The following is a 26,889-nucleotide window of genomic DNA, read 5'->3' as shown; positions in this document are numbered from 1 at the left end:
GATTGGGCACCCCGAGCCGTCATGTCGGCGTGGCTTGCATCAGTCGGCCGCATGACTCAGGCCGGCCTTGTGTAATGTCGATATAGGCGTATGCTAGTGAAGTGATTGAGGCACAGGTGCTTAAAGTCTCCGCGTCTTGCCTTGCAAACAAACCTCCCTGCCGCTCGCAACTCCCCCGCTAGACGCAACCTCTTGAGCAGAATCTTTTGACCCCGCCTGATACGCACATACACACCTCTCTCAACAACATCTCGACGTACCCACACATCACAAACGGTAAAATAAAATAAAAACAAAGAAGAAATGGCCACCACAGCACCACCCACGCGACCGGCGGTCAACTTCATCACGGGCAACAAGAACAAGCTCGCCGAGGTGCAAGCCATCCTCGCCTCCACCATCGACGTGCAGAGCCAGAAGCTGGACCTGATCGAGGTCCAGGGCACGCTGGAGGAGGTGACTCTCGACAAATGCAGGAGGGCGGCCGAGCAGGTAGGTTTTGTTGTTTGCTTTCTAGCATGTTTATTGTACAGGAACAAACACTAAATATTGAGTAAAAAATAAAAAAACACTACTACAAAAAGATCCAAGGCCCCGTCCTCGTCGAAGACACATGCCTCTGCTTCAACGCGCTCAAGGGCCTTCCCGGCCCATACATGTAAGTCACAACCCACCCAATGAACAAAAAAAAAACACAAAACCTTTGCAGGAAGACGTCCCTTCCTTTCTCTTTTTTTTTTTTTTTTTTTGGTCACTCCCACCAACAGCCAACTCCTCCAAACAGCAAGTGGTTTATGGAGTCCATCGGCCACGAGGGCCTCAACAACCTGCTCGCCGCCTACGAGGACAAGTCGGCCCGCGCCGTCTGCACCTTTGGCTACTCGGCCGGCCCAGGCTCCGAGCCCATCCTGTTCCAGGGCGTCACCGAGGTAAAAAAGCGCCACACTGCCCCCGCCACACCTCCTCCCCTTTCGCAGGTTTTTGAACAGGAACAAGCAGCAAAAAAAAAAAAAAAAAAAAAAGGACGGAAACTCGCTAACCTCTTTGTCTGGTGTGATCTACCCACCCTGACAGGGCAAGATTGTTCCGGCCCGTGGGCCTGCTAATTTTGGTGAGGCGAAGCCGCAGCCCCCAACTCTCCCCCGCCCCCCCTTTGGCTGTACGACCCAAGTGTAGCTCCATGTGCTGATACCGCTGTCGTCCATAGGATGGGATGCCGTATTCGAATACGAGGGCAAGACGTAAGTTTATGTTTTATTTTTATCCTTGTTGAGTTTTATCCCTCCACATGGTTGAGAGCTCTCCCTCCGTTTCCTCCTCCAAATCTTCCCTGCTTCTCCAGACATGCATCGAAACTGAACATTCGCCCATCGACCAGCTACGCCGAGATGGACAAGGCAGCAAAGAACAAAATCTCGCACCGCTTCAAGGCGCTCGAGAAGCTCCAGTCATGGTTCGCCGAGAAGAACAACACGGCCTCCTTGTCATAGACCGTATGCACAGACAGGCGCATAGAATCCTCACGGTAAAGAGAACAAGAAAAAACCAAGGTTATGCTATCAAGTACGAACCAGGAGATCTCTACATAAACAAACAAAAGATGCACGTCGACTTGTCTCTAGTTATGTTTCGTTCCGCCTCAGCTCCAAAAGAAAGTCTACGGAGAAAATTAAGAAGACCTAGGCCCTCCCCACCTGAACGCGCTGGCTAGTGAGATGAATCGCTTGACTGTAGATGCTGGCAGCACAGCAAAAAAAAGAGCAAAGAAGACGACTAGACTAATATTATTAAGGATAACGCGGGGTACGGGGAGCAAAGGTAAAGACTGGCGCAGCCAGCATCTTGCCCGTTGCATACACGTCGTTGGACGTGTATACGCCAGAATTCACAATCATGGCCATGGCGGCCGCATCCGTCTCTTCAGGGGTCCGCTACGCCGCTGACGATGATGATTGCGTGAACTTGGCAAGCCTGCGAGAGACGTGTCAGCCATTTTTTCTTTTTCCGCATCTTGAAAAAGAGGCCGTGGGCAAATCAAGACTAAGACCAACGGAGAAAAAAGAAAGCGATCAGAGGCCAACTTACTTCAATATCTCAAACGCCTCGTATTTCTTCAGGTACTTGTGTCCTCGGCGGTACGGCTTCAGGGCCAAGTCTGGGAAGCGGTGGTCAAATTCGCGCCCGACCAGCTTCACGATGGCGCTCGAGTCGCGAAACATGGGGTCGAACACGAGTAGGTTGACCTCGCTTTCTTTTGTCCGCTCGATCCCGACGATGGTCATGGAGTGGCCCGCGTGCTGGAAATAGAGAGGCGGCATGTTGGTGCGGCGCACCTTGTACGCCGGGTCGTAGCTGGGCGTCTCAAAGTACCGCTCGACCTCGGCGAGGAGTCGGGATTCTGACCTGCCCGGCTCTCGGTTCTTGAAGCCGTGAGACTCGCATCTGATGCCATTATGTGACGTGTCAGCTCCAAAGGCCTGTCGGGTACAGGGTCGGAATACGGAGGAACAGATCACCTACGGTATTTGGAGGACGCCAAAGACAGCCTGTGCCTCCGGGGTTCCAATATACTTGCGCGTCATCCTGATGCCCCCAGTCTCGATTCGAGCGTGCGCGTTGATGCCCTGGTCCCAGGCGTCCTCGATCCAGTCCTGGAGTTTGAAGACCGACGGGAGCTGCTCAAAGTGATGTGCACCTATATGCCCACTTGACATGATGAATGACACAAGCATCTGGATATTTCGATAACCACAGAAGCCGCCTGTCGAACCCAAAAATCAGTCAGCCAGAAGTTGCGGTTAGCATAGACTGCCTGCCGCCCAAGCCTAACCATGGAAAAGACCCGCCGGCTTGGAACGCTGTCGGGGCAGCTTGACTTGCCTTCCTTCTTCAGCTTGGAGATGTGCTGAACGCCAGGATGACAGAGATACGCATATCGCGTCGTTGGGCTCTGCTCGAGCAGCTGCTCCAGAACAGTCAATATGCCTGTGTGCCCGGGTAGCCCCAGCCGTAGTTAGCACCAGACCGCTTGCGAGGCACGCCCTCGAGACAGCCTATTCCATCCTCTCACTACAACTCACCATCAGCCTTGACCTCGCCGCCCTCCTTCAGGTGCGTGATGAGCCAGTCGGGCATGACATCCTCGTGCGCGTACTTGCCCAGTTCCGCCTTGCCCAGCCGCTTGCGCGGCGGTGAGGATTGCCGTGGCGGGTTCGTCGAGGCGCTGCTGGCCGTGGCGGTGCTCCTGCTGTTCCGATCGCGGTCACGGTGGCGTCGTGAGGAGGAGGAGGACGAGGACGGCGAGGGCGATGACCTGCTGAGGAGATCCCTCCAGGCCTGAATGGTTGAGCGGCGGGTGGTTGGCTGCGGCTGGCTGGTCGGCTCTTCGCTCGTGCGATGGCGCCGGCTGCTGCTGCTACTTTCATGATCATCTGCGCGGCGGTGGTGACGAGTGCTGCCTTCCCGATCGTCCCTGGACCGCTGATGGCGGCGATCACGGCTATCCTCCTTCGGCTGCGGTTCACGCTCGCGCCGGCTTTGTCTCGGCTGTTGCTGCTGCTCCTGGGGCGTGGTTGGGGTGGCTGCGGACGAGCTTCCATCGCGCCCCGTGGCACCAGGGTCGTCAAGACCCTCCTCTTGAGCATGGAGGTCGACGTGGTAGGCCACCTCAGTGGGTACGAGCCACTCGCCGCATCCTATGGGGCATGCGACATAGTCGGCATCCTCGTGGCCGCCCCCTGCAGCCCCGCCCGGTGCCGAGACGTCCCTGGGTGCCTCAGTGGCGACGAACGGCGAGTCACCCTCGGAGTGCTGCTCCTCCATGTGCTAAGCGGCATCCAGAGCGTGTTAGTTGGAGCAGTTCTCGACAGCCTAGCTTCATATCGCGATTCCCGCTCATGCTTGATGAGAGACAAGGCAGGGAGGGGCCAGGACTAAGAAAAGAAACCGGGGAAACCCGTGGGGATGCAGCGAACGTTGGACACAGGGTTTGCCCGCCCCTCCGCCCGTCGGACGCACTTACAAGAAGCATGCTATAATATGTCGCCTGGTAGCCGCAGAATGGGCAAAGCTGCAGGCTCGTCTCATCCTTTGCGGCCATGGTGTCGACGCCAACGCAGAGACACCTCGCCTAGCGCGTTGCCCACAGATCAAGCTTGGGCCGAGGTTGGGCTCACCGGCTCCAAATATGGTTCCCACAAGCTCGATCCCACACATGCGGCGCTTGCTCCTGGGCCTTCTTTGCCGCTGATTGGTTGTTTCACACGCTGTGCCGGAAGGAAGGCCGTATGTATGGGCGCCGCCGCCTATGAACCAGCACCCAGCACCTCAGGTGGCGCTACCACCGGAAAGACCCCAGCCCCCACCGGCCAGTGGGGGAACCAGCAGTTTGCAGAGTGGCACTTTCAGGGTCGATATACCGGCCGTGGCTGCGCTAGAGAACGGCCATGCAGGCCGGGCAACGAGACGGTGGGCTGTCGGGAGAGTTCGTGCCTTGATCTAGGGGATGGTTTTGTATGGCCCCGGAGAAAAAAAACACAGACGAAGAGAGATCGAGTGTGAGGTAGAGACTGTTGAGTGAATCGCCAAAAAGATGCCAGAGGAAAAAAGAAGGATGAAGAGCTGAATCCTAGGTAAGGCAGTGAGAGCCAAGGTTTGGGTGGCGCTGTGAATGATCTCGAGGTCTCGAAAGAAGCGCGAAAAATTGAGCGAGAGAGCGACAGAGAAAATCCACGACAGTCGCGCCCAGATTTCGGGGGCATATATAGCACTGCGAGAGTGTGTTATTAGGTCGTCGGTACCTCTAGGGAAAGGGTACCGCCAGTCAAGTTATGGATGCTCTGAGAGGTCTTGAGCGAGTGGGCGGGAGTCAGTGAGCAACATGGAGCTCAGCCAACGAATGAATGGCCCTGGGGCTTTCCAACTGCGGCGGGTTTCAGTTTGTCGGGTCGGGTCGCACGACGTCTACTGTGCTGTGTTTGCGCTGTGCTTGCTTGCGTGGTTGCTGTGCTGTGCTGTGCTTTGCCGGTTGCAGCTTTCCACAGCAGCATGGAGCATGGGTCTGGTGGTGGTGGACCGCTGGATAAGGCAGGCAGGTGTACAGGCAGGCAGGATTGACCGACGGGCCTCGTGCTTGCCTCGCAATGCTTGCTCGCTGGCGAGCATCCACTCTCTTCACTCAACCGTCGCCGTTCCACAACCCAGCGCCATTAGGTCTGCCTGCTTTGTCCGGAAACGGGCAAGCGGACAGTCAGCCCAGATTGGGAAAGAAGAAAGAAAGACGAAGAGAAAAAAAAAGGGGGGTTGGGCACCCGACACGGCAATCTGTATTCGCTTGCCAGCCTTTCCCGGTCTTGGGTTAGAATCCCCAATCCGGAGTTCACCAGCTGGTGCCGCCCCCATACCTGAATCCGGCCGCAGCGCCTGACGAGGGTCCCGCGAAGATTAGCGACAGGGGATCCGGCGGTAATTCCGGGGAAGGTAGGACGAATCTGCCGCAAGCAGCTGCTGAAAGAAAGCATGGGCTGATGAAAACATAATGATTGAGTGTCTTGGGCTCGGCAATCACTCCCCCACGGCTATCCCCACTCTATATAAGCATCTGCGGAGCCCCTGCTCTTCAACGATTCGTCGCTCTCCTTGGTGTAGTTGGTTTATCACGTTCGACTGTAATTGTTCAAATTGTTATCGAAAGGTCCCTAGTTCGATTCTGGGAGGAGAGACATACATTTTTGGTTGTGATCACCATCTTTTACCATTTAACCTCACATCCATACGCGTTGTGCCCAATATTTTGCTGTAACGGCGCGTTAGTGTATTTTTGTGTGTCAAGTCTCGCTCTCCTCTCTCTAAATCACATTAGACGAGGCCCGGGGTGAGGGAATGGGCACTAGTTGCCAAAACAGCTGGATGCATCATCGTCGCATCTCCTCTTTAGCGCCCACCATACCCGTCTCATTATTCGCACCGTCATGGACATCTGCATAGCTCTAAACGTGCATGCTCGGACTTGGCAGCCCCGTGCTCGTTTGTTGCACTCTCTATCCCATAATCTAGCTGCGATTCTGTCTCAAACCTTGGTGTCGCTCAGCTTGTCGGCTACGTCGGCCACCGCGCCCGACACGGCAGCGGCTGCTGCCGCCGCCTTTTGCTTGGCGCCACCCTTCTTGCTGGCCTCCTTGGCCTCCTTGACAGCCTTTGCCTGCGCCGCCAGGTCCTTCGGGAGCTCCCGCGTGAATGGGATGAAGTCTGGCGCTCCGGGCAGGTACTTCCGCAGAGGCTCCGGTACTTTGAATCCCTGATGTGGAAATAGAGGTATAGGTTAGCATGCTCCCGCACTTGTCGAATGTGTTGCACTTCCAAGGCTTGTGGGAGGTCCGTACCGTCTCGGTCTGGTAGTTCTCTAGCAGACAGCACATTGTTCTTGACGTGGCCGTGAGAGTCGAGTTCAGGCAGTGAACGTAGCTCTTCTTGGTCTGTATTCGTGGGTTAGTGGAGGTGCACGCTTCTGCTGTTGCTGCTACGTGATGTACTGAAGGGGGCCACAAACAGTAGTCTGGGTTTTGGTGCCGAATCGGATGTCGAGTGACCTCGACTGGTAGTCAGTCTGTTTATCACCGTGTCAGTCCTACTTGCTGGCGCTCATGGTGTTAGGGTATGGGCCTACGCAGTTGGAGCATGAGACAAGCTCCTTGTACTCTCCCTGGAACGGGAACCAGGCTGTAGTGCATCGCATTGTTAGTTACGGCCTAGTGTTGGTGGTGTAGGATTTTAAGTACCTTCGAGGTCGAACTTCTTTGCCGCCGCATTGTTCAGAGCGCCAGATACAATGGAGACGACCCGGCTGGTTCCATTGGAAATTTGTTAGCATATTTCTTGGCAAAGAAAGGGGGCTAGCTGTGTGCGGGTAGGAGGGCATACTATGGCAGTCCGAGTCCCTTGTAGAACTCCTCAGAGTTGGCGATCATCTCATCAAACATCTCCCATGACTTCTCCGGATCAGCTGCGTATCTAGTCAGCTCAGTTTCTTTCAAGTAGGTGATCCAAGACGAATTTCTGTGGGTACTTACTTATGCAGAACTGCTCAACTTTCCTAAATTTGAAGGCAATGTGCGTGAGTAAACAAGACCGGCCAGCAAGCAGGTGTCACGCGCAACCTCAGAAAAGAACTCACTCGAACTGGTGAACACGGAACGTTCCCCAGACATCACGACCATGACCGCCGGCCTCCTTGCGGAAGCATGTGCTGTATCCGGCATACTTCAGGGGGAGGTCCTGCGGCAGCAGCCACTCGTTGGCGTGGTAGACTGAGATGGGCTGCTCCGAGGTGGCAATGAGGTATTTGTCGGCCTCACCGTCCACAACCTTGTAGAGCTCTAGCTTACTGTTAGCCTTCTTTTCAACCTATAAAAGACTCAAAGCGCACATACCCTCGTCAAATTGCTCCAGCTGGGCCGTCTTGGACATCTGGTCCTTGAGGAGGAAAAACGGGGGCTGAAGGGCCGTGTAGCCCTTGTTGGTCAGGAACTCGATGCCGTAGTTGATGATGGCCTGGTTCAGGAAGACACCCCTAAACGGAGAAGAAAAAAGGCTTTCGTCAGCAAGGGCAAGACGCGCGCGCATTGAAAAAAAAGGGCCCAGCATCAAAGCCTCAAGGAAAACCGCGCCCGCGTACCATTGTCTCAGAAAGTAGCCGCGGTGGCCGACGGCCTTGGTGCCGCGCTCCGGGTCGTAGCCGTCGAGCCTGGTGAGGACCTCGTGGTGGCTGAGGCACTCGCGCTTCTCGGCCGCCATGCCCTCGGGGGCCCACGTCCTCTGGACCTCGTTGTTGTCCTCGTTATCGCTGACGGGGACTGAGTCGTGCACGATGTTGCCGATGGTCGTGAGCTTCTTGTTGAGCAGCTGCTCCTTATCGGCCGCCAGGTCCTGCAGTCGCTTCTTCTCCTTCTCGAGCGCTACCTTCTCCGCCAGCAGCTCGTCCGCGTTCTCCTTGGCCTTCTTCTTGGCCCCGATCTTCTTCTGCACCTCGTTTATTTGCGTGCCCATCTGCATCGCCGCGTAGTTGGCTGTTTGGCGGGGGGAGGAAGAAGGGGGGAGTGCGACCGTTAGCGCGGCCTTCGCCAGGGTTGTCCGGTCCGGGGCGGCGGCGACTCACTTTGTCTGTGGTCCTCCCACATGGCGATGATCTCGTCGACGACCTCGACCGAGGCATGGCGGCGGCGCTGCGACTCCCGGATCTTGTCCGGGTTGCCGCCCCGCTCCAAGATGAAGTCGGTCGCGTCGAGAACCATTTTTGCTGCCCAATTGACTGGTGTTTGGTTCTTTGCGTCGGCTTGTCTTGTCGACTGACGCGCTGGTTGAGGAGAGAGTGATTGGCGCCCGTTGCGTGGTGGAGGAGGAGGGGCAGGCAGCGTCACTCAAATATTTTGGCGGGGTAGAGCTGCCCCTGGTCGCGACGCCAAAAAAAGGGGGCGACTCACAAAGACAGAGTCACGCCGATATCAGACAGGTTCGGGTCGGACAGTTGCTCACCCCAGACACCTGAACCAGATAGCCCCTAGGATTGCGCTACCACGAAGCCCCAAGCATCATCTTCCTAGACATACTTGAAATTATGAGTACGCACGGATATTCTGGCAGCACACCCTATGTGCACCAACAGCAGGATACGTACCCCTCCTCATATTTACCCGCGGAAACTCGAGCCTGGAAGCAACCGAGATTCCCGCCTGCACTCTGGTGCCTTACCATTCCGTCCTGCGACTGGGACAGCGGCTGTGAGACGATAGGAAAGCCTTCGCCCGAATGTTTACGGTAGACCAACAGAAAATAAAAAGAGACGAAAAAGAAACGGGGCAAGAGAAAAATACGAAAAAAGAAGCCAGCGAGGAACGCCTGCAATAATAACATCAACAATACCCGTCCACCATACCAGTCATAACAATTCCTCCATGCCGGTGCCCAATACGCATATCCCAGCTGCCTAGCCTATGATATGTTTAGATCTGGGCCACCAAGCACGCCCTCAGTGGCATAAAACAGTTTGTCTTGGTGCAGTGTGCCATAGACTCGGACACACGCCAGCCTACCCCCTTGTACTGAACAAAGGGGTCGGAACATACAACGTAACTCGGGCGTCGGCAAGGGCGTTCGAGAGAAGGGGGATAGGGAGTCAACGCTAAAAGCACCGCATCTCCTCCAACTTCCTCCGTCTACCCATCCGATTCGAAATTCTCCACAACCCCGACAGTCGTCTCGGCTGTCAGGGACCTTCACTTGCGCCTCACATGACGTGGCAGCTTTTGGTGCCACTCACGGCTTCGCTCCCGGTGGGCGTATTCTCGATGCGCGAGATCATCAGCTCAAAGGCCTTGGCCACATTCTCGTTGTAGCGAGCGCTGGCCTCCGTATAGCCGCACTTGAGTTCGTTGGCAAGCGCCTGTCCGTCGGCAGGGCTGACCTGGCGCTGCTCCGGCCTCAAGTCGCTCTTGTTTCCCACGATGACGATGGGAACGTCGTTTTCGCTCACACCCTGTTGTTTGTCGTCCGTCTCCCCCACGCACGTGGGAAGAGGGCGACGATTAGCCTGCTGGGCTGGGATAGAAGACGGTCGGACCTTGACACGGCAACGCCGCCAGTAGGGGCTCGGGTCGAACCGGGGTGCCCGGGGAAGAGAGCTATACTGACCAGGTGGTGAATGATCTTGTCCCGGATGGTCCTCACCATCTCAAAGGATGTTAGAGACGAGACCGAGTAGACAATCATGTAGCCGTGGATGCCGATGAAGTGCTTGGAGTTCAGAATGCTGTACTCGTCCTGGCCAGCAGTGTCGACGATCTCGGTCATGAAGTCCTGCCCCTTGAACCTGATCTCTTTACTAAAGGTGTTTTCGATGGTGGGATAGTAGCTCTCGACGAAATGACCGTCGACAAATTGGACCGCTAGCGAGGATTTGCCTGTTCCGCAATGGGAGGTCGGGAGGATAGTGCGCAATCAGCATGTTGCTCGTCGTTCACGTGGCATACCGCCACCTGCCCGAGAGACTCAACGGCACCATGCCCGCTCCGGTTCAGCATTATTTCCCTTCCCTCCCCGAGTATTCGAGCACCGTTTTGTCCGACGCTGGCCTGACCGGGGCCACCTCCACCAGGAGCGGACTTGGGGAATGGCGGGGCGCAGCACTCACCCACCGAGCGACTCCCAACAATCGCAATCTTCCTTTGTTTGGTCGGCATCTTTGCCGTTGTATTGCCGCGCGGGAGTGGTGGGGGGCGCGAGGATCGGTTTGGTAGGTTGGGTCTCCCAATGCTCCTGGCCTGGGTTCGCTTGTGTGTGATTGGAGCAGAAGCCTGGGCTTCGATCAGGTCCAATCGAGCTGAGCGAGGTTTTGTGATTTGGGCAGGTGGTGGTGGTGGGCGACGAGATGCGGTCAGCTGAGGGGAGGCGAAAGGCGCTGCCCGTCGCGAAGGAAGCTCTAGTCGCTGGGGAAGAAGCACAGGTTCCGACCTCGGCTCTCGACTGTTCGTCAGGGGACAGGTTGAGCCCGTACTTTGACGATTTCGCGCTGCTGGCTAAGGCTGCAGGTTGTACCGAAGCATAGGATAAATAGCAAAGACGCAGCAACTTTGGGAACAAATGAAGAGGGAGCAAGAACAGAAAGCCAAAAAAACAAAAACAAAAAAAAAGAGTTGCAAACACGACCCCTTAAGCTTGTGGAGTGAGCTGGGTGGGCGCGCCGCCTGCGGGAGTTACACCTTCGATTGAGGAAGCCCGTCGCCCGTCGGGTCTCTGCCCGTGCTAGGTCCCGCCTGTGAAGCACAGGGGTGCGGGCGGGCAGGGAGAACCCCATTAGCTAAAGCGCGCGTGGTGGGTGGACCTGCTCTGCGGGCAGCTTCGGTGCTTCACTCCCACCGCCCCATAGAATGCAAGGTAAGCTTGGGATTGACTGCCGTCTGGTGCAGGGAGTCGAGGACGAGAGCCTGGAAGCAAAAGCAAAAAGCAAACACAGACGGCTGCAGTGGAGGGTACTGCGCCCGCCGCCGCCGCTGCCAAACAATAGACACACTTTTGTTAGCCGTGGCACATGAAAATCGCCAAAAGGTTTGCGGCTCCGGCCGGCGCTGCAACATTTCCTCCTGCCAAAACCGAACGGGTGGAGGGTGCCAACCAGCCAGACCTTTCTGGAACACACACGCATCCCATCCACCCCTCCACTTAACCACTGGAATTGATTGCATCATGGATGGAACCCTCCCCCTCTCGGCCATGTTGCCTCCGACCGCGCCGGGGAAGCACTCGGACACGCCCCGATGTGGCACCCCATGTCACCTCAACCATAGCTTCCGTCCGTCGAGGCAGGATCGGTTATTGTGTCAGTTTAATACTCTCTTCCTTCGTCTAGATAGAAAGCCTTTAACCGATTTTCCACCTGCCAGTGAGGCATATGCATTTTATCTTGGTCAAGCCCTGACAAATTACCATAGAGTCAAAGCACACCACTTACATGTACCTACCGTGCCTACATAAGCTGGTGTCCAAGCCGGGCCCGTCTGTGTGTGACGGCGCATGCAGCGCAGGCGACATGCGTGCAAGCCGATTCGACATCGGACAGCTCACGGCCCACAGGCTGCATCTGCTTTGCTTACGGGACGGTTCCGAAGCGGCGATGCGTACCACCAGCAGTGTATCATTCGTGTTTACTCGTCCTTTTCCTGCCTTTCGAACCCATCTCCCCGCCCACGCCATCAACCGGTCCCCACGAGGAGTACGGTGTCCTCTCTATCGAGGAGCCGCCCCTAACCACCCCTCAACCCTCCAAAAGATATGCGTATGTACATTGCGTAGCTGTAAAGATAGACTGTGATATGTGAAAAACGCCGCTGCTAAGATGTCCATACGTCTATGCAACAGGGTAGGAATCCTACTTGCCCGAGAAAGCAGTTTAAGAAGTGGACGAAGAAGGGAAAGTAAAAGTTCCAAATATGGCGAGGCAGGAGGCTTGAAGAGTGAAAGCATCGCGAATGGGCCAAGGATGTGTCGATAAGATGTGGTAATAATAGACAGTAATAGTAATCATCCGAGTCGATCCTTCATCAGCAGGTTCAAAGGGCAATGTCTCCAAGGGGGTCTATCGTGACACAGCATTTTGCCTCTGCCAGCCAGTCAATGAAATCAACCGGTCCAGTCTCGACCGTGAACTTGCGAGCTGATTCGTCGCCATGGGGAAAGAATCATAAAATATCACTCTCTCGCTGTAGTGATCATCGTAGTCGTTATCGTCACCGTCGCAAGCGTGCCAGCCGGTCGGCCAAGGCCCGCAGCCGGCGAGAGCTGCCACCGTTGCCGTCCTCGGCCCCGGTTGATTCGGCAGCTGCAGCCTCGTTCTTCTCGTGAAGCACGGCAAACTCTTGGATCGAGTTCATAAGCGGCTCCAGGCCGCTGCCAGGGTTGAGCGCCTCGAATCTCTTCCTGATGGGGTCGTAGTGGCAAAGGTACCCGAGAAGCACCGACAGATAGCCAAAGGCCACGTTGATATGCGTTTTCTCCTCCGAGTCGGCCTGCATCAAGAAAACAAAAACCGGTCAGTTACGGCGTGCTTCACACAATACTATCACCCTAAAGCATCCCTGTCGTCTCACTCACCTCTGCTGTCCTGGAGCGATAGCGCAGAAAGAAGTCAGTGAACCGGTCCAGCGCCTCGGACCCGTCAAGGGTCCGCCCGGCAGACTCTCCGTGCTCGGAAAGGTTGATCATGACGCCGAGGATCAGAACCAGAGCTTCAAGGACGGTCCGGACGAACGAGCCCGCGGCAAGAGCCTGCATCACCTCATCGAAGGCACTGCAAGCCCCACGGGCTAGCTCAAGAAGGATGCTCTTCTCCAAGAACAGGCTGAGCGCCGCCTGGTTGTTGTTTGCCGTGTTGAGCGTGAGCTTCAGCACTAGCATCTCCAGCTCGCCCAGCTGCTCTGGTCTGTGTGTCATTGACGTCTCCAGGATCCTGGCAACAACCGGCAGGTGTTTCTTGTTCCATACCGCCCCGGCGCTTGTCTGCATGGCAAAAACGGAGTACTTATGCAGCAGAGAGAGCGCCAGGAACAAGTCCAGCGACTCTGGTTGCTTGGGGAAGTCCCAGCTCTGGGAAGTCCGGTTCTCTGCAGCAGATTCCAAGCAGCCAAAGACCTTGGCCGTGACCGAGGTGGAGAAAAGGTCACCCAGGTCCTCCACCATGGATTGCTGCATTATCAGATGTAGGCACTTGAGCGCCAGCGTTCGTGGGGGCAACACTATGAGTTGGGCGCCGTCCCATATTTTCAGCTGGAGCAAGCAGGACTTGACGCCAGCCAGGTCTCTCTGCGCAAACTTGGACATGTTACTCTTTCTTTCCTTTGCAAGCACGGCAATATCCGTGTCCAGGGAGAGGAGGAGGTCGATGAGTTGTGCCAGGTCCTCAAAGGGGAGCTGCCGTGTGAGGTTGGAGGAGGTGGCCGATTCCAGAAAGATGAGTAGGACGGCGGCCATCAGATAGCCCGCGATAGGGTCGGTCTCGCCGCCAATGCCTTTGAGGAGGGTGGGCGTGGCATTGTGATGATCCGAGAATTGGCGCCGGAAGGTCTTTTGCTGAGATTTTTGCGCCATCTCGAGCAGCGCATCCCTCCGGCCAGCAGAAGGCTTCGCTGTAGGCACGCCGACCCTGTCCAGGATATCGTTCATCTCATCAGTGGTTCTGTTATTCGCACCGGCCTTTCGTAGCTCGTGTAGGCTCCTGACGGCGCCCGACGTGGAGGCGTCCTCAACAAGCCCGTCATCAAAGTCGAAGGCACTGTCTTTCGCCAGACTGGGTACCTCCAGAAGCGGCTGTGACAGCGCCATCTCCTCGGCCTTGTCAGAGTCGAGACCGCTCATGAAATCATCAGCAAGCATTGTGCGCTGTTGGCTGTAGGTGTACTTCAGCCCTGGCTTCCGAGGCATCGAGACCTGGCGTGCGAATGTTCGTGGCCTCGGCGTCTCACTCGCCGGCGTGGAGCCGTAGCCAGAGCCTCCCATGTCGTTTGGGGTTTCGATGCCTTGGGGACAACTGGATGCCGGTGTCTGCTCGACATCAGACTCGTCCTCAGACTCAGAGGAGGATGACGATGACGACGGGCTCTGTTCGGCCTGCGCAGTCAAGGCGTCTATAAGTCGTGGCCTCCGCTTGACAGGCGGGACTTTTGTGCCTTGCTCGCCATCCGAAGGAGCAAGCTTGCGCCGTGTAGGAAGCATCGCCGTCGGCCTGTCGGTGGAAGCAACCCTGGCCACTGAGACCTTCGGAGGAGGAACAGCATCGGTTGCAGGCGGAGGCTCAACCTGCATCTTCTCTGGACTCCTCCTCCGCGTTACCACTTCCTTGGCAATAGCCTCTTGGACAACAAGCGGCTGGGACCTCTTTTCAGGGCTGGACCTTCGCATCGGGCCATCTTTCATCCTATCCATAGATTCCTCGGCAGCGACAGGCTCAGGCGCACCAGATACCGCGATGGGCGGTTCGGTTGGAGGAGGCTTCAGTTTTCGGGGAGGTCGAACAGGCACTGACTTCCGCGGAGTTTTGGCGGGGGCCGCCGTGATGACCGGGGTCGGGGCGGAGCTGCTGCTGACTCCGGGAGGAGAGAGACGGGCGGGGCGCTTCTTGGTGCCGAGCGGTGCGGTCTTTTCCCTCGTCGCCTTCGGTCGTTCATCCTCGAGGTCACCCGGGAAGGCGTATGGGTCGGGACTGGACGAGCGCTGCTTCTTGGGCAGACGCGCCACAGGCTGCTGCGTAGACTTCCGCTTCATAGGCAGTTTGGGGTCCTGTGCCATTTTTGCGGTTTCTGTTTCCTTTCCGGCGCCCACGACAAAGCCGGAGCTCGATAGTTTCGCTTGCACACCCGATGCGTTCTTTCGCGCAGTCTCTTGACTCTTCTCGGTCTCCTTGGATTGAGCTGAAGATGCGGTTCGCGCGGGCGCATTCCGGTCGTGGGTTCTCGGTTTCGTATTTTCTGGTTGGCTGGCAGCTGTATCTCTAGATGAACTTGCCGCGGACTCGGCCGCGCTCGAGAGGCCGTTCCGAGGCTTGTTCCTGCCATAAGTTGCAGCAGCCCTCCGTTTGGGCGCCACCCCAACCTCGGCGCCGGCTGACATCATCTTTATTGTTCCGGGGCCTCCCCTCAGCGACTAGGTGAAGAAGGAATGCAATGTCGGTGTGGCGCTCGTGGTCTCGCTGGATCTCGATTCAGCTGTGAGATAGGAGTCGATACGGCGCAATGCGGAGCTATCGCGGGGGTATTTTCGAGGGCCACGCGCAGTGGTCACGGTCGTGCCGGAAGCTCGCGGCCGTTGTTGGTTCAGACGCGATGAAGGATCCAAGAAGGCGGCGCGTGTGATTGGCGGTGCTGTAATCAAAGAAGTCGGGTTGCGGCGAAAGGGGGAAGCGTCGGGCGTTGGGAGGTAGCGATGGAGCCAGGTGTGATGAGCGGTAGCGGGTTTGTGATGTGAAGCGCAAGATTCTTGGCAGAATGGCATCCGGTCAGTGTTGAATGCACATGTCGCCGTCGCCGTTGAGGGCGTTGTTGCTTGTTTCGGCCGGATGTGGACTGTCGTTCCTGTGCCGGTGGTGTGTCCAGAAACGGATCAGCTCAGCCCTCCAACCCAGCCTTCCAGCACCACCACCAGCCCGCCCCACAGAAGCCACAAGCCCCGCCGAGGTACTCTCCAGAGGCCGAGTCAATTGGAGTGGGCAACTTCATAGGGAAGGGGCCAGGGTGCTGGAAACATGAATATCACTCGCTCCCAACAGTCACGAAAACAGCAGACAAGTGAGGGATATCCCTACCTCGATAGGCGCCTAGAGGTACTCAATGGCAGCTGTTTGCAGAGAACCAACTGCATCCAGTAGCACCCCCTGGGCCTGCAGTGCCCTGCATGATGGCCGAGATCTGTTCTCGTTCTGGTTGGATGGCTGTCCGGCGCAGGACCCCGTTCCCGGCCTTGGTTGACTTTGGTTGATGGAGCCAGGCCGTTCAATCACGGTGCAAGGAGGGCCGGCCGTCGAGCACACACCTACCACGCCTCCGGCTCCCACCATGCGAACTGGGGTTGTTTAGCTTTGCGCAGAATCGGGCTGACTGCAATTCCAATACCGGGGGCGCATATCGGGCGGCCGCCACGACACGCAAATGCGGGGCGTCGTCCAGACCTTCCACCTACGTGCGCCTGTGCCCGCCACCTGCGATAGGGCGCTCCAGTCGACGGCCCATGTCGGATGGAGGGAGGGAAATAAATTCAAGCTCTCAGCTTTGTAGACCAGCCGCCCTGTCGCGTGCCTTCCGATCTGTAGTCTTCTTTTGTGCCCATCGACCAAGTCCGTTCCCTCTTTGCATCACGAGGCCCATTCTTCTACAGTATTCCCATTCCTATTATTATATCCGCTCCATTCTCCACCCCGCACAGTTCAACCTGGATAGTACTCCCGCCTTTTTCTTCCTTCTCCCGCCAGACTGCTTCCCGCTTCCCTGTGCTCCTATCCGCAGCGCGCCCAGCCCACCACCATGCCGCCAGCCGAGCCGCCCACGCAGTGTGTAGGACCCGGCTACCAGCCGGAAAGCCAGAAGCCGACGGCCACCGTGTCGACGGGCGTCAAATTCGAGAATGTCACCATCCTACCGCAGACCCCGCAGCTCATCGCCCTGCTCACGTGCGTCGTTTCCCCTTTTCTCGGTCCCGTCCCGGCTGCTGCAAGGAGCTGGATGCTGACGCGGGAGACGGGGAGGGCCGGGTGAGAGGAAATACAGCATCATCCGCGATAAGAAGACGGACCGAGGAGACTTCATCTTCTACTCAAACAGGATTATTCGTCTGCTTGTGGAGGAGGGCCTAAACCACCTGCCCACGGTCGAGCACACCGTCACCACCCCCGTCGGTCGCTCCTACGCCGGCCTCATGTTCCAGGGTAAGATCTGTGGCGTCTCCATCATGAGGGCCGGCGAGGCCATGGAGCAGGGCCTCCGGGACTGTTGCCGCTCCGTTAGGATCGGCAAGATCCTCATCCAGCGCGACGAGGAGACGGCCACGCCCAAGCTCTTCTACGACAAGCTCCCCGAAGACATTGCGAGCCGATGGGTGCTGCTTCTGGACCCCATGTTCGCTACAGGTCGGTCCACATCAAACACCCCCTCCCCCTCTCGCCTGGAGCGTAGATCTCAGGCAGGCATCGGCGGGCACCCGGAGCAAACTCGGCTCACACGGCGAGGGAAACACTTGTTTAGGCGGCTCCGCGATAATGGCTGTCGACGTTCTCAAGTCCCGCGGCGTCCCTGAGGAGAGGATTCTATTTTTGAATCTGATTGCGAGCCCCGAGGGCATCGAGAACTTTGCGACCAAGTTCCCCAGCGTCAGGGTTGTGACGGCCTTTGTTGACCAGGGGCTGGACGAGAAAAAGTCCGTCGTCCCCTTCGTTGCCTCAAACACCCCCGTCCCGCTCCCGTCGGCCGCTGTAGCACGCAACGCTAGAAATGCAAAACTGACGGGAACCCCCCACTCTACCGCTGCAGCTATATCATCCCTGGCCTCGGCGACTTTGGCGACAGGTTTTATACAATGTGACGGAGGAGAATCCTGGCGTCACCGGGTGGCATCCGCCCTTCCTTTCCAAAGGCGAGACCCGTCTCGTCCAGCAGTAGCTGTCAACCAATCCTTAATTACCGTTGCACGCTTGACGAGGACGAAACGGGCAGTGTATGTGGGCGGCTGTAGATTGATCGTTTGCGCGGGAAGCGTGTGGTGTGAGTCGCCATCTTCTCAACCCAGTGTAGCTCGCTTCGAGTCGGCAGCCCCCCATGATAGCAAGGGGAGGCAAAGAGGGCGCGCGTGATTCCTCAGTCGTACTCGTCATCATCGGCCACGATGCCATCTCCCGTATATCTGTTCCTGTCGTCGCCATCGTCGTCTACGTACTTGCTCGCCGCTGGCTTGGGGCGGCTGGAGCTGGCGCCGGCGCCTCGGGAATCGGGGTTGGCACCTTGCGCGACGGCATCGGCGGCATCAACCCACTCCCCGTATACATCCACTGCGGCGGATAGATCTGGATTGCACGAGCACGTCAGCGCACGGAAATAACGTCGGCGCCAAAAGACGATGGGACGGACACTGCGTGGGGAGGGAAAACGTACAGTTGATGCCACATTGGAATCTCTGGCCGCAGATCTTGCACTCCAGTTGGCCTATGCCCAGCTTCTTATCGAGCTTGACGTCAACCGACTTCTCATGGTTGCAAAAGAGACAAGTGAAGGATGTCGGGAGAGGGTCTCTCTGTGCGCGGACGCGTGCAAGGTCAGGGTTAGCCGCGGGCGGTCCAGGGGACACGTAGGTTGTGCATGCAAGGCTTTGGTGCTGCGTCGGCGCGCAAGCGCCCCAAGACCCGACCGCGGCGCATCTGGGATTTGCGGCTCACCTTCTTCTTCGCCTGCGGCTTGCTGGAGCTCTTGCGCTTGCCCATGTTGGATTGTAAATGCCGTTTGCTGGGTTGGAGGGAGTGGAAGCGCACTGGGTTTTTTGTATCTGGGTCTCCTGTATAGGACGTAACACTTGCTGGCCCGTATGGAGAATATTAAAATGTCGGTTGACGATAAGATGGCAAGGGCTGCTCTGCGCAATGAAGGCGATGCGGCCGTTCGGTCGCGAGTCGTTGTCGAGCGCAAACGGACGAGATGGAGGGCCTGGCAGGCTGTGCAGATAAGAGGCAGGGCTCTCGAAACGCTGCAAATCTATTCGCTGGAGCGAAGCCCTGTGCGCCGTGCAGTCGGAGCTCTGGGTCCATCACACGTCCACGGCTGACGTTGGCGGGGCAGGACGCGAGGTACCTTTCACCGCACACCGACAGCCTACAGGTACCCGTCGACAGGTGCCGTGTGCCCACAGCCCGCTAGACTGGATTCAATTGCATACCGAAGCCCGGAACCAGCGAAAGAAGGGAACATATGATACAGGCAAGCCCGCTTAATTCAGATAGCCTGCGTGCATGCCCCAATATTGGATTCTACAAGGCTTGATCGGCATCCAGACTCATCACAAAGCCAGACAGTGGGGAATGCGCTTCAGCCCAGGCGCACTCCGTCAGTCTGCACCGTCTCAATTCATTCCAACAGTGCCAACTTCCATCCCGTGTTACCCCATATTTTGGCCTGCAAAGACCATCCATAGCACTCCACCTCCGCTATCTCGCCCCCCGCCGACGTGCCTCTATGCTGCTTGATAAGCCTTGGCTGGGCCGACAGACGGATGCTCCGGCAGGCTCCCGGCGGGCAGCACCGGGTCCCAGCGTCTGGCGTCACTCCTGTTGGGGACGCGGTGAGGGACGGGAGCTGCCTGGTGGCGGCCACTTGCACCAGGCTTGACTGCAGGGTTAGATCCCAACACAAAGGGCTACTAGGCACGGCCCCCCGACGAGGAGCAGTCACATGGACAGTAAATTCTGGCTGGCTTCCCGCATGCCCGCCTTTGTTTGGTGTTTTCTGAGTGCCCGAAGCGGCGGTGGACAAGCCCGAACTGTGCGAGCACGCGGGCTCCGCATCGGCGCTGTCGTGGCTGGCAGACGGTTGGTGGCCCTTATCCGTTAGTCATGGTAGCCGTCTTGCGCAAGCGCCTAAGCCCAACGAAGGGTAGAAGACAGAGAGCCCTTCTGCCTCCCACCGCTCCTGTGCGTGTCAACTTGGGTTGCTAGCAAATCGAATTCCAACTGAAACACAGCACCGACTGTCAGCCAACCCGGCCCCTCAAAGCCCCCCCCTCCCACTCCCCAATAAGCTTCCACGTCCCTCGCATTGGCTGGCCAGCTGCAAGCAGCTCCGTCTCCACAGTCCGCATTGCCTAGAACCCCCTCGTCGTCCCGCGTGACAGCTTGTGATATCGGGTATCAACAACGCTCTCCTTGACTTCAGCATCTCTACCTGATACCTACCCACAGAAGAAGCTCTGTTTACCTTTGTATCCACGTATTCCTTCATCATTCCTAGCTCTGCCGAAGCAGCCGCTTCGCCAACAACAATACCAACATGGCCGCCGATGGTTCGGCCTCCGGTGCCGGCATGGACCAGGTGATGGAGGTCCTCAAGCAGATGCAGGAGGACCAGGCCCGCCTGCTCGCCGCCATCGAGCTGGGCGACCGCACTGCCCTGCTATCAAAGGGGGCCGACAAGAGCCTCTCGGCCAGCCCGCCCGGCCCGTCCGGCCTCGCCCAGACCCCGCCGCTGCTGGCCGCCGACGCCGCCACGGAGCGTGACGCCGGCTCTTCCTCGAGCCCCAAGTCCTCCTTCACGTCGCGCATCATCCTGACGTGAGCTTGTGTGCCCTGGTTGATCCCGTGTATGCAAGCCGTAGGCTCACGATTTCCACTTCTCCTTGACAGCACGTACCCTAAGCAGATTGGCATCAACCCCATTCCTATGAACTGGGGAGCCGGCGATGCCGCCAAGAGAGGCCCAATCGTGGTGTCCAGGAGCTCAAGCACCATCCGGAGACGTAATGGTATGTCTGCTGTCACAGTAACCCCCATCTTCTCGCCCAATTGGATCGTGATAGCCGCTAACTCGTAGAATAGCCATCGGAGGTACACAATCACCCAAAAGCTCAGGCGTGATGGCTGCTGGTTGGAGGATTGCTAACATGAGATAACCCGCTTTGAAACACAAAAGCCCATGGTGGTGGATATGCCATCTATTACGCCCTGGCTCTTGCGAGCAAGGAGCTCAAGACCGATCACAGGTTTGTCAATCCGTGTCTTCCTCCTTGAACGACAAGCCCCTGGGCTTCTTCACACAGTCAAGGCTAACAAGCAACTGGCAGGCCCGACTTCACCAACACAGAGCCGGCGGCTGAAATCGGCCCCTTTCCTCAGTGGGGCGATCCGAAGAAGATTGTGGCCATGGACCCTTGGGGGCATCTTGCTCCGTTTCTGTTCATGGATGTTATCGCAAACGAAAATGGTACGATAACCGCCTTCCTGCACGTGCGATATTTCGACCGCTGACCATGTGTCTGGGACGTCCAGTCGATATCCGCCCGACTATCGCCATCACCAAGGCCCACATGAAGGTATGCTTGCTCGAACGTAAGACATCCTATATGTTCATATAAGTTAGCTGACAATGTGCGATGACCATGCGATACACAGCTTCCTGAGCTGGAAGAGAGCGTTCGTAGTGGAAGACTGTAAGGCATTCACCGACTGGGCTAGAGGCACCACAAGCACTACTAACCTCCATGTGTTCTGTTCTAGAGTCCCAGACGGCAAAGTATGCCTCAACGCGGAAGGCGAGCTTGCTGTCACTAAGTTCGCTGTCGAACCTGTAAGTTGTGTTGAACGGACAATCCATCAATGGCAACAAAGCGACCGTACCCGGACTTTGCCTCCTAACGCAGCTCATTTCTAGGTCTGGTACCTCCCAGGAGTTGCAGAGCGATTTGGAATTGGTATGTTTTGTGGCCATGTAGTGGTGCCATCTACAGGGTCGACCGCAGCTGACATGACGTAGACGAGGGCACCCTGAGGCGCTCGCTGTTCGAGCACACGGGCGGAAGCTACCCAGAGGCAAGTATCGGAAATCGTTTCCAAGAGATTCACAAGCTCAGGCTGATAGCAATCATTGAACGACACTGACCGAAAACACTTTCCAGCTGATCACCCGTGGGGATATCAAGCTCTTTCTTCCGCCTATCGGTAAGTGCACACGTACAGAGCCCCGCACCTACCACTTTCGGCATCAGTCTAACAGCTCCCTCGTTCCGTCTCAGGCGGCCTCACTGTGTATTGCTTTGGCGACCCTGCCAAAATGTCCGACCCGAATTCCCGGCTAGCACTCCGAATCCACGACGAGGTGAGGAACAAGCATTGCCCTCTCTCATGAAGATCGCGGCGCTTTAGATGCGGAGAAACAAATAGTCTGACCCGGAGTTTGGGGAACCACCCGTGCGCAGTGCAACGGTAGCGATGTCTTTGGGTCCGACATCTGCACTTGCCGGCCGTATCTCATCTTCGGCATCGAGGAGGCGGTTAAGGAGGCCCAAAACGGCGGCAGCGGTGTCGTCATCTACTTCCGCAAAGAGGGTACGCAGAAACGGTCCATCATGATTCGAGAGTAGCCACGGGCTCGGCGACGCTGACACGAACAACCAATACTACCTCAGGACGAGCATTGGGAGAGGTCACCAAGGTACGTGCGCGGCGGCGGCGGTCTTTCCCGCTTATGGTATCTCCTTGAAACTCGGAGTTCGTACTGACAAGGACGCAACCCCCTCTTAGTACCGTATGTTGCACATGACCTTGTCCTCCATTATTTCTGCGAAACAAACTCCGGCTTCCCGACTGAGGAGCGATCTGGCGGAAGCCGGGCTGGCTTGAGTCGAAAGTATTCCCGTAAGAAAGATGGCCGCTGACTGAGTGCTCCCTCGACAGTTGTCTACAATGCGCGGAAGCGCGGCGAAGACCGGGCGTCGGACTACTTTAAGCGCACCGAGAACGTAGCCGGTGTGAAGGACATGCGATTCCAGGCGCTGATGCCTGACATCCTCCACTGGCTCGGCATCGCCAAGATCGACAGGATGCTCAGCATGAGCAAGTACGTCGTATTACGGCAGTGCCTCCCACCCCGGCGCTGACTGTATTTGTGTCCCTGCGTGACTGCGTGCCTGTGCTTGTGTCTATGTCTGTGTCTGCTCGGGTGGCTGGCCGGCGGGACGGGCAGATGCTAACGTTCGGGATTTACACAGCATGAAACACGATGCCATCGTGGGCCAAGGGTGAGTGAATGCGGAGGCCAGCCTTTACATCGCCGATCCCCCTCTTTGCTCAACCCGAACCCGGTGTGCTGACGGATGTTGGTGTAGGATACCGATCCACGAGCGCGTCGAGCTGCCGGAATCATGGATCCCCGCCGACTCTCGTGTCGAGATTGATGCGAAGATCAACGCCGGTACGACAGAGGCCTTTCCGTCGCACCCCCTCTTAAGGCTTCGTTTCTCTGTCTCTAACACGAGTCTCTGTTCAAGGTTACTTTACCACCGGCCACCGCATGACGGAGTCTGAGCTCCAGTCGGTCCAGGGCAGGCTCTGGGAAGAGTGAGTGTCCAACCTATTAACTGCCAGGGCGTGCGGCGAAGGGGTGCGGCGAATCAAACGTCTCGAGGCTGACCATGTGCAACAGCATCGACCACTGATCGTGTGGAGACAGCAAAGCAGAGGGGGAGGAAGGGGCAGGAGGAACGATTCCCCGAGCGGACAAATCGGTTCCTTGATCTCCGAGAGGTTCAATGTCCTTGGCCCACGGCCTCTCCCATCGGGAGAGCTGTCGGCCTTGGTGTTCCGGCTGTTTGATGGTACCGGTCAGACGGACAGATGACTCCCCCCTTCCACCACTGGAGATGTCAAGGCAGCAACCAAGCTATCTCCACCCAATGTAAGGCCGGCACACGGACAAGCGACCAGGTCGGTGCAGCACGTTTTGCGACCAAAGAAAGGAACAACACATAATACAGACAGCATGTTTGCCCTCACCGGTCTCAGGTCCTGTGAGCGATTTGGACCGGACAAGGGCAAGGAGGTTGCGGGGTTTTGTGTGGCGCGTCCCAACGAGATAGACAAAGAGAGAGAGAGAGAGTACAGGTTACCTAGTATTGATCGATTGCGCTTTCGTCACACCAAACTTTCCCCGATTTATCAGCTCTCACTTCGATCTTGCCCCTTTCTCGTTCCATCCGTCTTTCCTCTTGGGGGGTGGCCGTTCGGGGCTGTTGTTCCCGTGGGCCCCTTTTTTTCCGCCCGAGCCGCCCTTCCCGTTCCATCCATGCCCCTCGAGTCAATCTCGCAGGAGCAAGCCAGAAAAGCGGCTCGCTGCGAAATCTTGTCCGACTTGCCAGTTCACTCCCTCCCTCCCCACCTGATTGATGTGCGCGCGTGTGTTGTGTTGTGTTGTGTTGTGTGCGTGCGTGCCCTACAGTAGGGCTCTCGCTCGCTTGAAGTGGATAGGTCATTGAGCAATCGGCAGGTTGGCAGCATCCAGACATGGCCAGACAAGGAGCACAGAGGCGTATGGTACATGCACAAGGAATTGCATTACCGACACATTGGGCAGGAGAGGAGGAGGCCTGCGTGCCTGCCGAGGGGGGGATGGGGAGACGTGTGATGCCAATGAGCAGTCGACAAAAAACGACGCTGCACCCGACTTTGACCGACCGACCAACCGGCCGGGCTGTGTGTATGTGTGTGTGCGTGGTAGTGGCCTGCCGCGGCGGCACCCCCGCAGCCACGCAGCCAAGCTACATCCACTCTACATGTACTTGCGTACGCGCGCTCACGCATGCGCAGGCTGGCGCATTACATGAAGCGTTGCTGTCCGATGAGGTCAAAAGAATAGGTAGAGACCAGGGAGGAAAAAAAAAGAAAAAAGAAAGAAGAAAGAAAAAAAAAGCCCTCGTCACACGGGCTTTCGAGGTGCAGGAACCCACCTCGGCCGCCTATCGTCTTTTCTCTCCGGCTGTGATTTCTCGCTTCTCGCCTCTCCCTTGCCTCCTGCCCGTGTGCGCCGCCCACGTTGCTGCTGTTGTTTTGCGCCTTTTTTTTTTTTTTACCTTCTTTCTTTTTTTTGGTGGTGTTTGTTGTCCCCCCCTCCACCAGCGGCCCGACGCAACGACAACGAGGCCCTACCTGCCTGCCCGTCCTGCAGGTCTCTGCTACAAGTAACAAAAAAGCAGGGCAGGGCGGGGAGGTAAGGGCGAGTGAGCGGACGGGTTGCCATTCCGGCCGCTGGATCCGCGGTGCGATGGAGCTAGGGGATTTGGGCTTTATCCGTCCGGTTAGGTTCGGGCTAGGCTTGTCTGGGCTGGAGCGCATCTCCTCTTTGCTTGCCCTCTCCTAACAGGAGTACGTTTTTCCATGGAATGGGCTCACTGGTCGCCCAAGGAGGAAAAAAAAAAAGAAAAAAAAAAAGGCAATTTCAGAGTTGGTGGGTTGGGAACGCACCAGAGAGGGCAGACCCCAAGACGCGCAAACATGGGTTCAGGGGAGTCATCACGACCCAATTGCGTGGCAAGCTCTCATTGTCTTCCCACTGTCCCACGTCCGTCTTTGCTGAGTGAGACTAGGGTCAAAACGTGCCGCCTCGGGCTCGGCAGTGGTCATAAATCACACCAGCCTAATCGGGCAATTCGAGGCAGCCTGGATGAGCCGAGACTCGAGCAAAGAGAGATTGGGGAGACAGGGAGGGAGGCCAGAACAACACAAGACACAGATAGAGATACGATGGGGGAAACAGATAGCTCCTCGGCAGCCGCGCGGGGGAACCGTTGATCTCTTTCCCGAATCGAGCTGTGATGGCTGCTGTCAGCAGAGACGACTGACCTCGAGGAGCCGGGCGAGACCACCCCCGCCTCGCTGCGACGGCCACCACGCCAACCGGCCCAACCAGACAGGCGATTGACCAAGAAGCAGAAGCCCACGTTGCACGTCGGGTTGCCGGATTGCTGCCAAAGCTGTGTGGCTCGGTAGGTCAAATAAAAACAAGACAAAAACAAATAAACCCGCCCAAGGCAAAATGCCGCACACGAGCCTTATCAGGAGAGGGCAAGAGAGCCGCCCGTGAGCAATAAAGAGACAAATTCCGAGTGATCCCGAGCGAATTAATCCTCCATCGCGTGGTCCCGGACTTCATTCACCCCACGTACAGATCCCACCCCCTCGCTCCATGGGCCGACATTGGGAAGAATTGACTCAATGGACGAGGAGGTCGACTCGTTCTCAACACGCAGGCGCAAGCCCCCGCGCGCGCCAACAGGAGGAGTAGGAGGAGGCGCTGGTCCAGGCCGAATCAGAACCAATTGGGCGGGGTGGGAGCGATGAGGTGTGTGGCTGCGCTTTAGGCTTTCGGCTGCATTTGCCTTTGCGAGTGGGAAGCGCTGCATGCTCTTTCAAAACAGCGGCGTCATCCGCGGGGCCACAGCACGCCAGCAAAACAGCAGCCGAGAGGAGCTCCCAAGCTCCCATCGAATGCTCCCCAACCAAACCCGGAGAAAAAAAGAAAAAAAAAAGAAGTTTCCCCCCTTACTCGGACCCTAGCACCGGATGGTGGCACAACTTGTTCCGCGCGCGAGGCCTTCCGGGAACCTGCGGCAAGGGCTGGCAAGAAGAAGCCAACATGAGGGAAAAGGAAAAAAGCAAACGAAAAAAGCAAAACCGCCGCGTTGGTGCATGGTGCTGTGCCAGGGAAAAGGCTGCGTTACTTACATCATGACTACGGATTGGGAACACACTAAACAAGTTGTCTGTGGTTCGTCCATCTCGCGAGCTGCTCTCCCACCCGTGCTCCCCCTCTCCTGCCAGAGCAGCCAGCAGGGTCGGGCTTTTTGGCCACCCGTCCCCCATGATGGGGGAGGGCATATGGATTTCATTCGCAGCGCCCAGAAGACAGGGGATGGGCAAGCCGCATAGAGAAAAGACGCAATTCAGGCGGTTTCCTGCTGAAGGCACGGCATCGATGGAATTCCGGAACTCTCGGTGCGTCCGATTTTGCCTTTGCCGCTGCGACTCTGCAGTCTTGTCTGCATCCTCCTCCTCTCTCGTCTCTCCACTCCACGGGCGAACAGATAGGCAAGTCTAGCCTCCTGGCCAGGCCCTCGTAACTCGTGGCCAAGCGGCCGATCAATGGGGGGGCAGCAAAACGGCGTTCTGCCTGGCGAGTGTGGATGGGTGGGGATTCCCTGTGCTCTCCAAGGAGAGTCCTTGTCCAACGCCTTGTCTCTCGTCAAGCAGAAGCTCAATCGGAAAAGCTCAAAGGAGCTCCAGGCGGCAAATAGACCGTGCGTTCTTCACAGTTATTTGCCAGAGTGCATACGGTG

At 57.2% G+C, this 26,889-nt stretch overlaps 8 protein-coding genes and 1 non-coding gene across 9 annotated transcripts; 4 read left to right on the top strand and 5 right to left on the bottom strand.

Moving 5' to 3' along the window:
• The first annotated feature begins 142 nt into the window (after positions 1 to 142).
• On the top strand, positions 143 to 1,693 carry GGTG_06186 (rdgB/HAM1 family non-canonical purine NTP pyrophosphatase). Its single transcript, XM_009224000.1, has 6 exons — positions 143 to 492; positions 585 to 658; positions 785 to 929; positions 1,075 to 1,111; positions 1,208 to 1,241; positions 1,379 to 1,693. The coding sequence occupies exons 1-6, from the start codon at positions 304 to 306 to the stop codon at positions 1,488 to 1,490; spliced, it is 591 nt and encodes a 196-aa protein (XP_009222264.1). The 5' UTR covers positions 143 to 303; the 3' UTR covers positions 1,491 to 1,693.
• Positions 1,525 to 5,371, bottom strand: GGTG_06185 (hypothetical protein). The gene is made up of 6 exons (XM_009223999.1): positions 4,022 to 5,371; positions 3,081 to 3,825; positions 2,881 to 2,985; positions 2,521 to 2,761; positions 2,086 to 2,442; positions 1,525 to 1,971 (listed from the first exon to the last, which is right to left on the bottom strand). The coding sequence occupies exons 1-6, from the start codon at positions 4,097 to 4,099 to the stop codon at positions 1,932 to 1,934; spliced, it is 1,566 nt and encodes a 521-aa protein (XP_009222263.1). The 5' UTR covers positions 4,100 to 5,371; the 3' UTR covers positions 1,525 to 1,931.
• Positions 5,372 to 5,631: 260 nt separating this feature from the next.
• On the top strand, positions 5,632 to 5,720 carry GGTG_20126. Its single transcript has one exon. It is a non-coding gene; the product is annotated as a tRNA-Tyr (tRNA).
• GGTG_06184 (seryl-tRNA synthetase) lies at positions 5,700 to 8,378 on the bottom strand. The gene is made up of 11 exons (XM_009223998.1): positions 8,153 to 8,378; positions 7,673 to 8,063; positions 7,428 to 7,567; positions 7,172 to 7,373; positions 7,068 to 7,090; positions 6,919 to 7,000; positions 6,777 to 6,841; positions 6,665 to 6,717; positions 6,548 to 6,604; positions 6,381 to 6,473; positions 5,700 to 6,295 (listed from the first exon to the last, which is right to left on the bottom strand). Exons 1-11 carry the CDS (start codon positions 8,286 to 8,288, stop codon positions 6,068 to 6,070), a joined length of 1,470 nt encoding a protein of 489 aa, XP_009222262.1. The 5' UTR covers positions 8,289 to 8,378; the 3' UTR covers positions 5,700 to 6,067.
• Positions 8,379 to 9,280: 902 nt separating this feature from the next.
• On the bottom strand, positions 9,281 to 10,232 carry GGTG_06183 (GTP-binding protein rhb1; the record flags this gene model as incomplete). Its single annotated transcript, XM_009223997.1, has 3 exons — positions 9,281 to 9,529; positions 9,685 to 9,953; positions 10,184 to 10,232. The coding sequence occupies 3 exons, from the start codon at positions 10,230 to 10,232 to the stop codon at positions 9,281 to 9,283; spliced, it is 567 nt and encodes a 188-aa protein (XP_009222261.1).
• Positions 10,233 to 10,271: 39 nt separating this feature from the next.
• Positions 10,272 to 10,766, top strand: GGTG_06182 (hypothetical protein). The gene has a single exon (XM_009223996.1). It carries the CDS (start codon positions 10,421 to 10,423, stop codon positions 10,595 to 10,597), a length of 177 nt encoding a protein of 58 aa, XP_009222260.1. The 5' UTR covers positions 10,272 to 10,420; the 3' UTR covers positions 10,598 to 10,766.
• A 602-nt stretch (positions 10,767 to 11,368) lies between these two features.
• GGTG_06181 (hypothetical protein) lies at positions 11,369 to 15,838 on the bottom strand. Its single transcript, XM_009223995.1, has 2 exons — positions 12,640 to 15,838; positions 11,369 to 12,554 (listed from the first exon to the last, which is right to left on the bottom strand). The coding sequence occupies exons 1-2, from the start codon at positions 15,151 to 15,153 to the stop codon at positions 12,276 to 12,278; spliced, it is 2,793 nt and encodes a 930-aa protein (XP_009222259.1). The 5' UTR covers positions 15,154 to 15,838; the 3' UTR covers positions 11,369 to 12,275.
• Positions 15,839 to 16,278: 440 nt separating this feature from the next.
• Positions 16,279 to 18,819, bottom strand: GGTG_06180 (transcription elongation factor). Its single transcript, XM_009223994.1, has 3 exons — positions 18,458 to 18,819; positions 18,177 to 18,315; positions 16,279 to 18,088 (listed from the first exon to the last, which is right to left on the bottom strand). The coding sequence occupies exons 1-3, from the start codon at positions 18,500 to 18,502 to the stop codon at positions 17,883 to 17,885; spliced, it is 390 nt and encodes a 129-aa protein (XP_009222258.1). The 5' UTR covers positions 18,503 to 18,819; the 3' UTR covers positions 16,279 to 17,882.
• A 1,238-nt stretch (positions 18,820 to 20,057) lies between these two features.
• GGTG_06179 (GTP cyclohydrolase II) lies at positions 20,058 to 24,985 on the top strand (the record flags this gene model as incomplete). Its single annotated transcript, XM_009223993.1, has 16 exons — positions 20,058 to 20,338; positions 20,411 to 20,529; positions 20,697 to 20,766; positions 20,848 to 20,987; positions 21,053 to 21,096; positions 21,176 to 21,213; positions 21,281 to 21,350; positions 21,435 to 21,474; positions 21,537 to 21,592; positions 21,679 to 21,721; positions 21,796 to 21,878; positions 21,979 to 22,108; positions 22,189 to 22,218; positions 22,457 to 22,619; positions 22,771 to 23,119; positions 23,205 to 24,985. 15 exons carry the CDS (start codon positions 20,058 to 20,060, stop codon positions 22,802 to 22,804), a joined length of 1,341 nt encoding a protein of 446 aa, XP_009222257.1. The 3' UTR covers positions 22,805 to 23,119; positions 23,205 to 24,985.
• Between the last annotated feature and the right edge of the window lie 1,904 nt (positions 24,986 to 26,889).

Source organism: Gaeumannomyces tritici (genome assembly GCF_000145635.1).
Source record: "Gaeumannomyces tritici R3-111a-1 unplaced genomic scaffold supercont2.3, whole genome shotgun sequence".
Lineage (NCBI taxonomy): Eukaryota > Fungi > Ascomycota > Sordariomycetes > Magnaporthales > Magnaporthaceae > Gaeumannomyces > Gaeumannomyces tritici.
This window is presented reverse-complemented; position numbering and strand designations above follow the sequence as displayed.

Bases quoted from the DNA above. Each gene is read 5' to 3' on its own strand.
- GGTG_06186 (XM_009224000.1), top strand. From the start codon at position 304: ATGGCCACCACAGCACCACCCACGCGACCGGCGGTCAACTTCATCACG. The intron at 1,112-1,207 runs GTGAGGCGAAGC...TGTCGTCCATAG, and splicing joins CCGTGGGCCTGCTAATTTTG to GATGGGATGCCGTATTCGAA. The intron at 1,242-1,378 runs GTAAGTTTATGT...CCCATCGACCAG, and splicing joins TTCGAATACGAGGGCAAGAC to CTACGCCGAGATGGACAAGG.
- GGTG_06185 (XM_009223999.1), bottom strand. From the start codon at position 4,099: ATGGCCGCAAAGGATGAGACGAGCCTGCAGCTTTGCCCATTCTGCGGC. The intron at 2,986-3,080 runs GTGAGTTGTAGT...CCGGGCACACAG, and splicing joins CGGCGAGGTCAAGGCTGATG to GCATATTGACTGTTCTGGAG. The intron at 1,972-2,085 runs GTAAGTTGGCCT...CGTCTCTCGCAG, and splicing joins GAGGCGTTTGAGATATTGAA to GCTTGCCAAGTTCACGCAAT.
- GGTG_06181 (XM_009223995.1), bottom strand. From the start codon at position 15,153: ATGATGTCAGCCGGCGCCGAGGTTGGGGTGGCGCCCAAACGGAGGGCT. The intron at 12,555-12,639 runs GTGAGTGAGACG...TTCTTGATGCAG, and splicing joins ATCGCTCCAGGACAGCAGAG to GCCGACTCGGAGGAGAAAAC.
- GGTG_06180 (XM_009223994.1), bottom strand. From the start codon at position 18,502: ATGGGCAAGCGCAAGAGCTCCAGCAAGCCGCAGGCGAAGAAGAAG. The intron at 18,316-18,457 runs GTGAGCCGCAAA...GTCCGCGCACAG, and splicing joins AGCCGCAGGCGAAGAAGAAG to AGAGACCCTCTCCCGACATC. The intron at 18,089-18,176 runs GTACGTTTTCCC...CGTGCAATCCAG, and splicing joins ATTCCAATGTGGCATCAACT to ATCTATCCGCCGCAGTGGAT.
- GGTG_06182 (XM_009223996.1), top strand. From the start codon at position 10,421: ATGCGGTCAGCTGAGGGGAGGCGAAAGGCGCTGCCCGTCGCGAAGGAA.
- GGTG_06184 (XM_009223998.1), bottom strand. From the start codon at position 8,288: ATGGTTCTCGACGCGACCGACTTCATCTTGGAGCGGGGCGGCAACCCG. The intron at 7,091-7,171 runs GTGAGTTCTTTT...CTTCAAATTTAG, and splicing joins TTCCGTGTTCACCAGTTCGA to GAAAGTTGAGCAGTTCTGCA. The intron at 6,605-6,664 runs GTAGGCCCATAC...GGTGATAAACAG, and splicing joins TTGTCTCATGCTCCAACTGC to ACTGACTACCAGTCGAGGTC.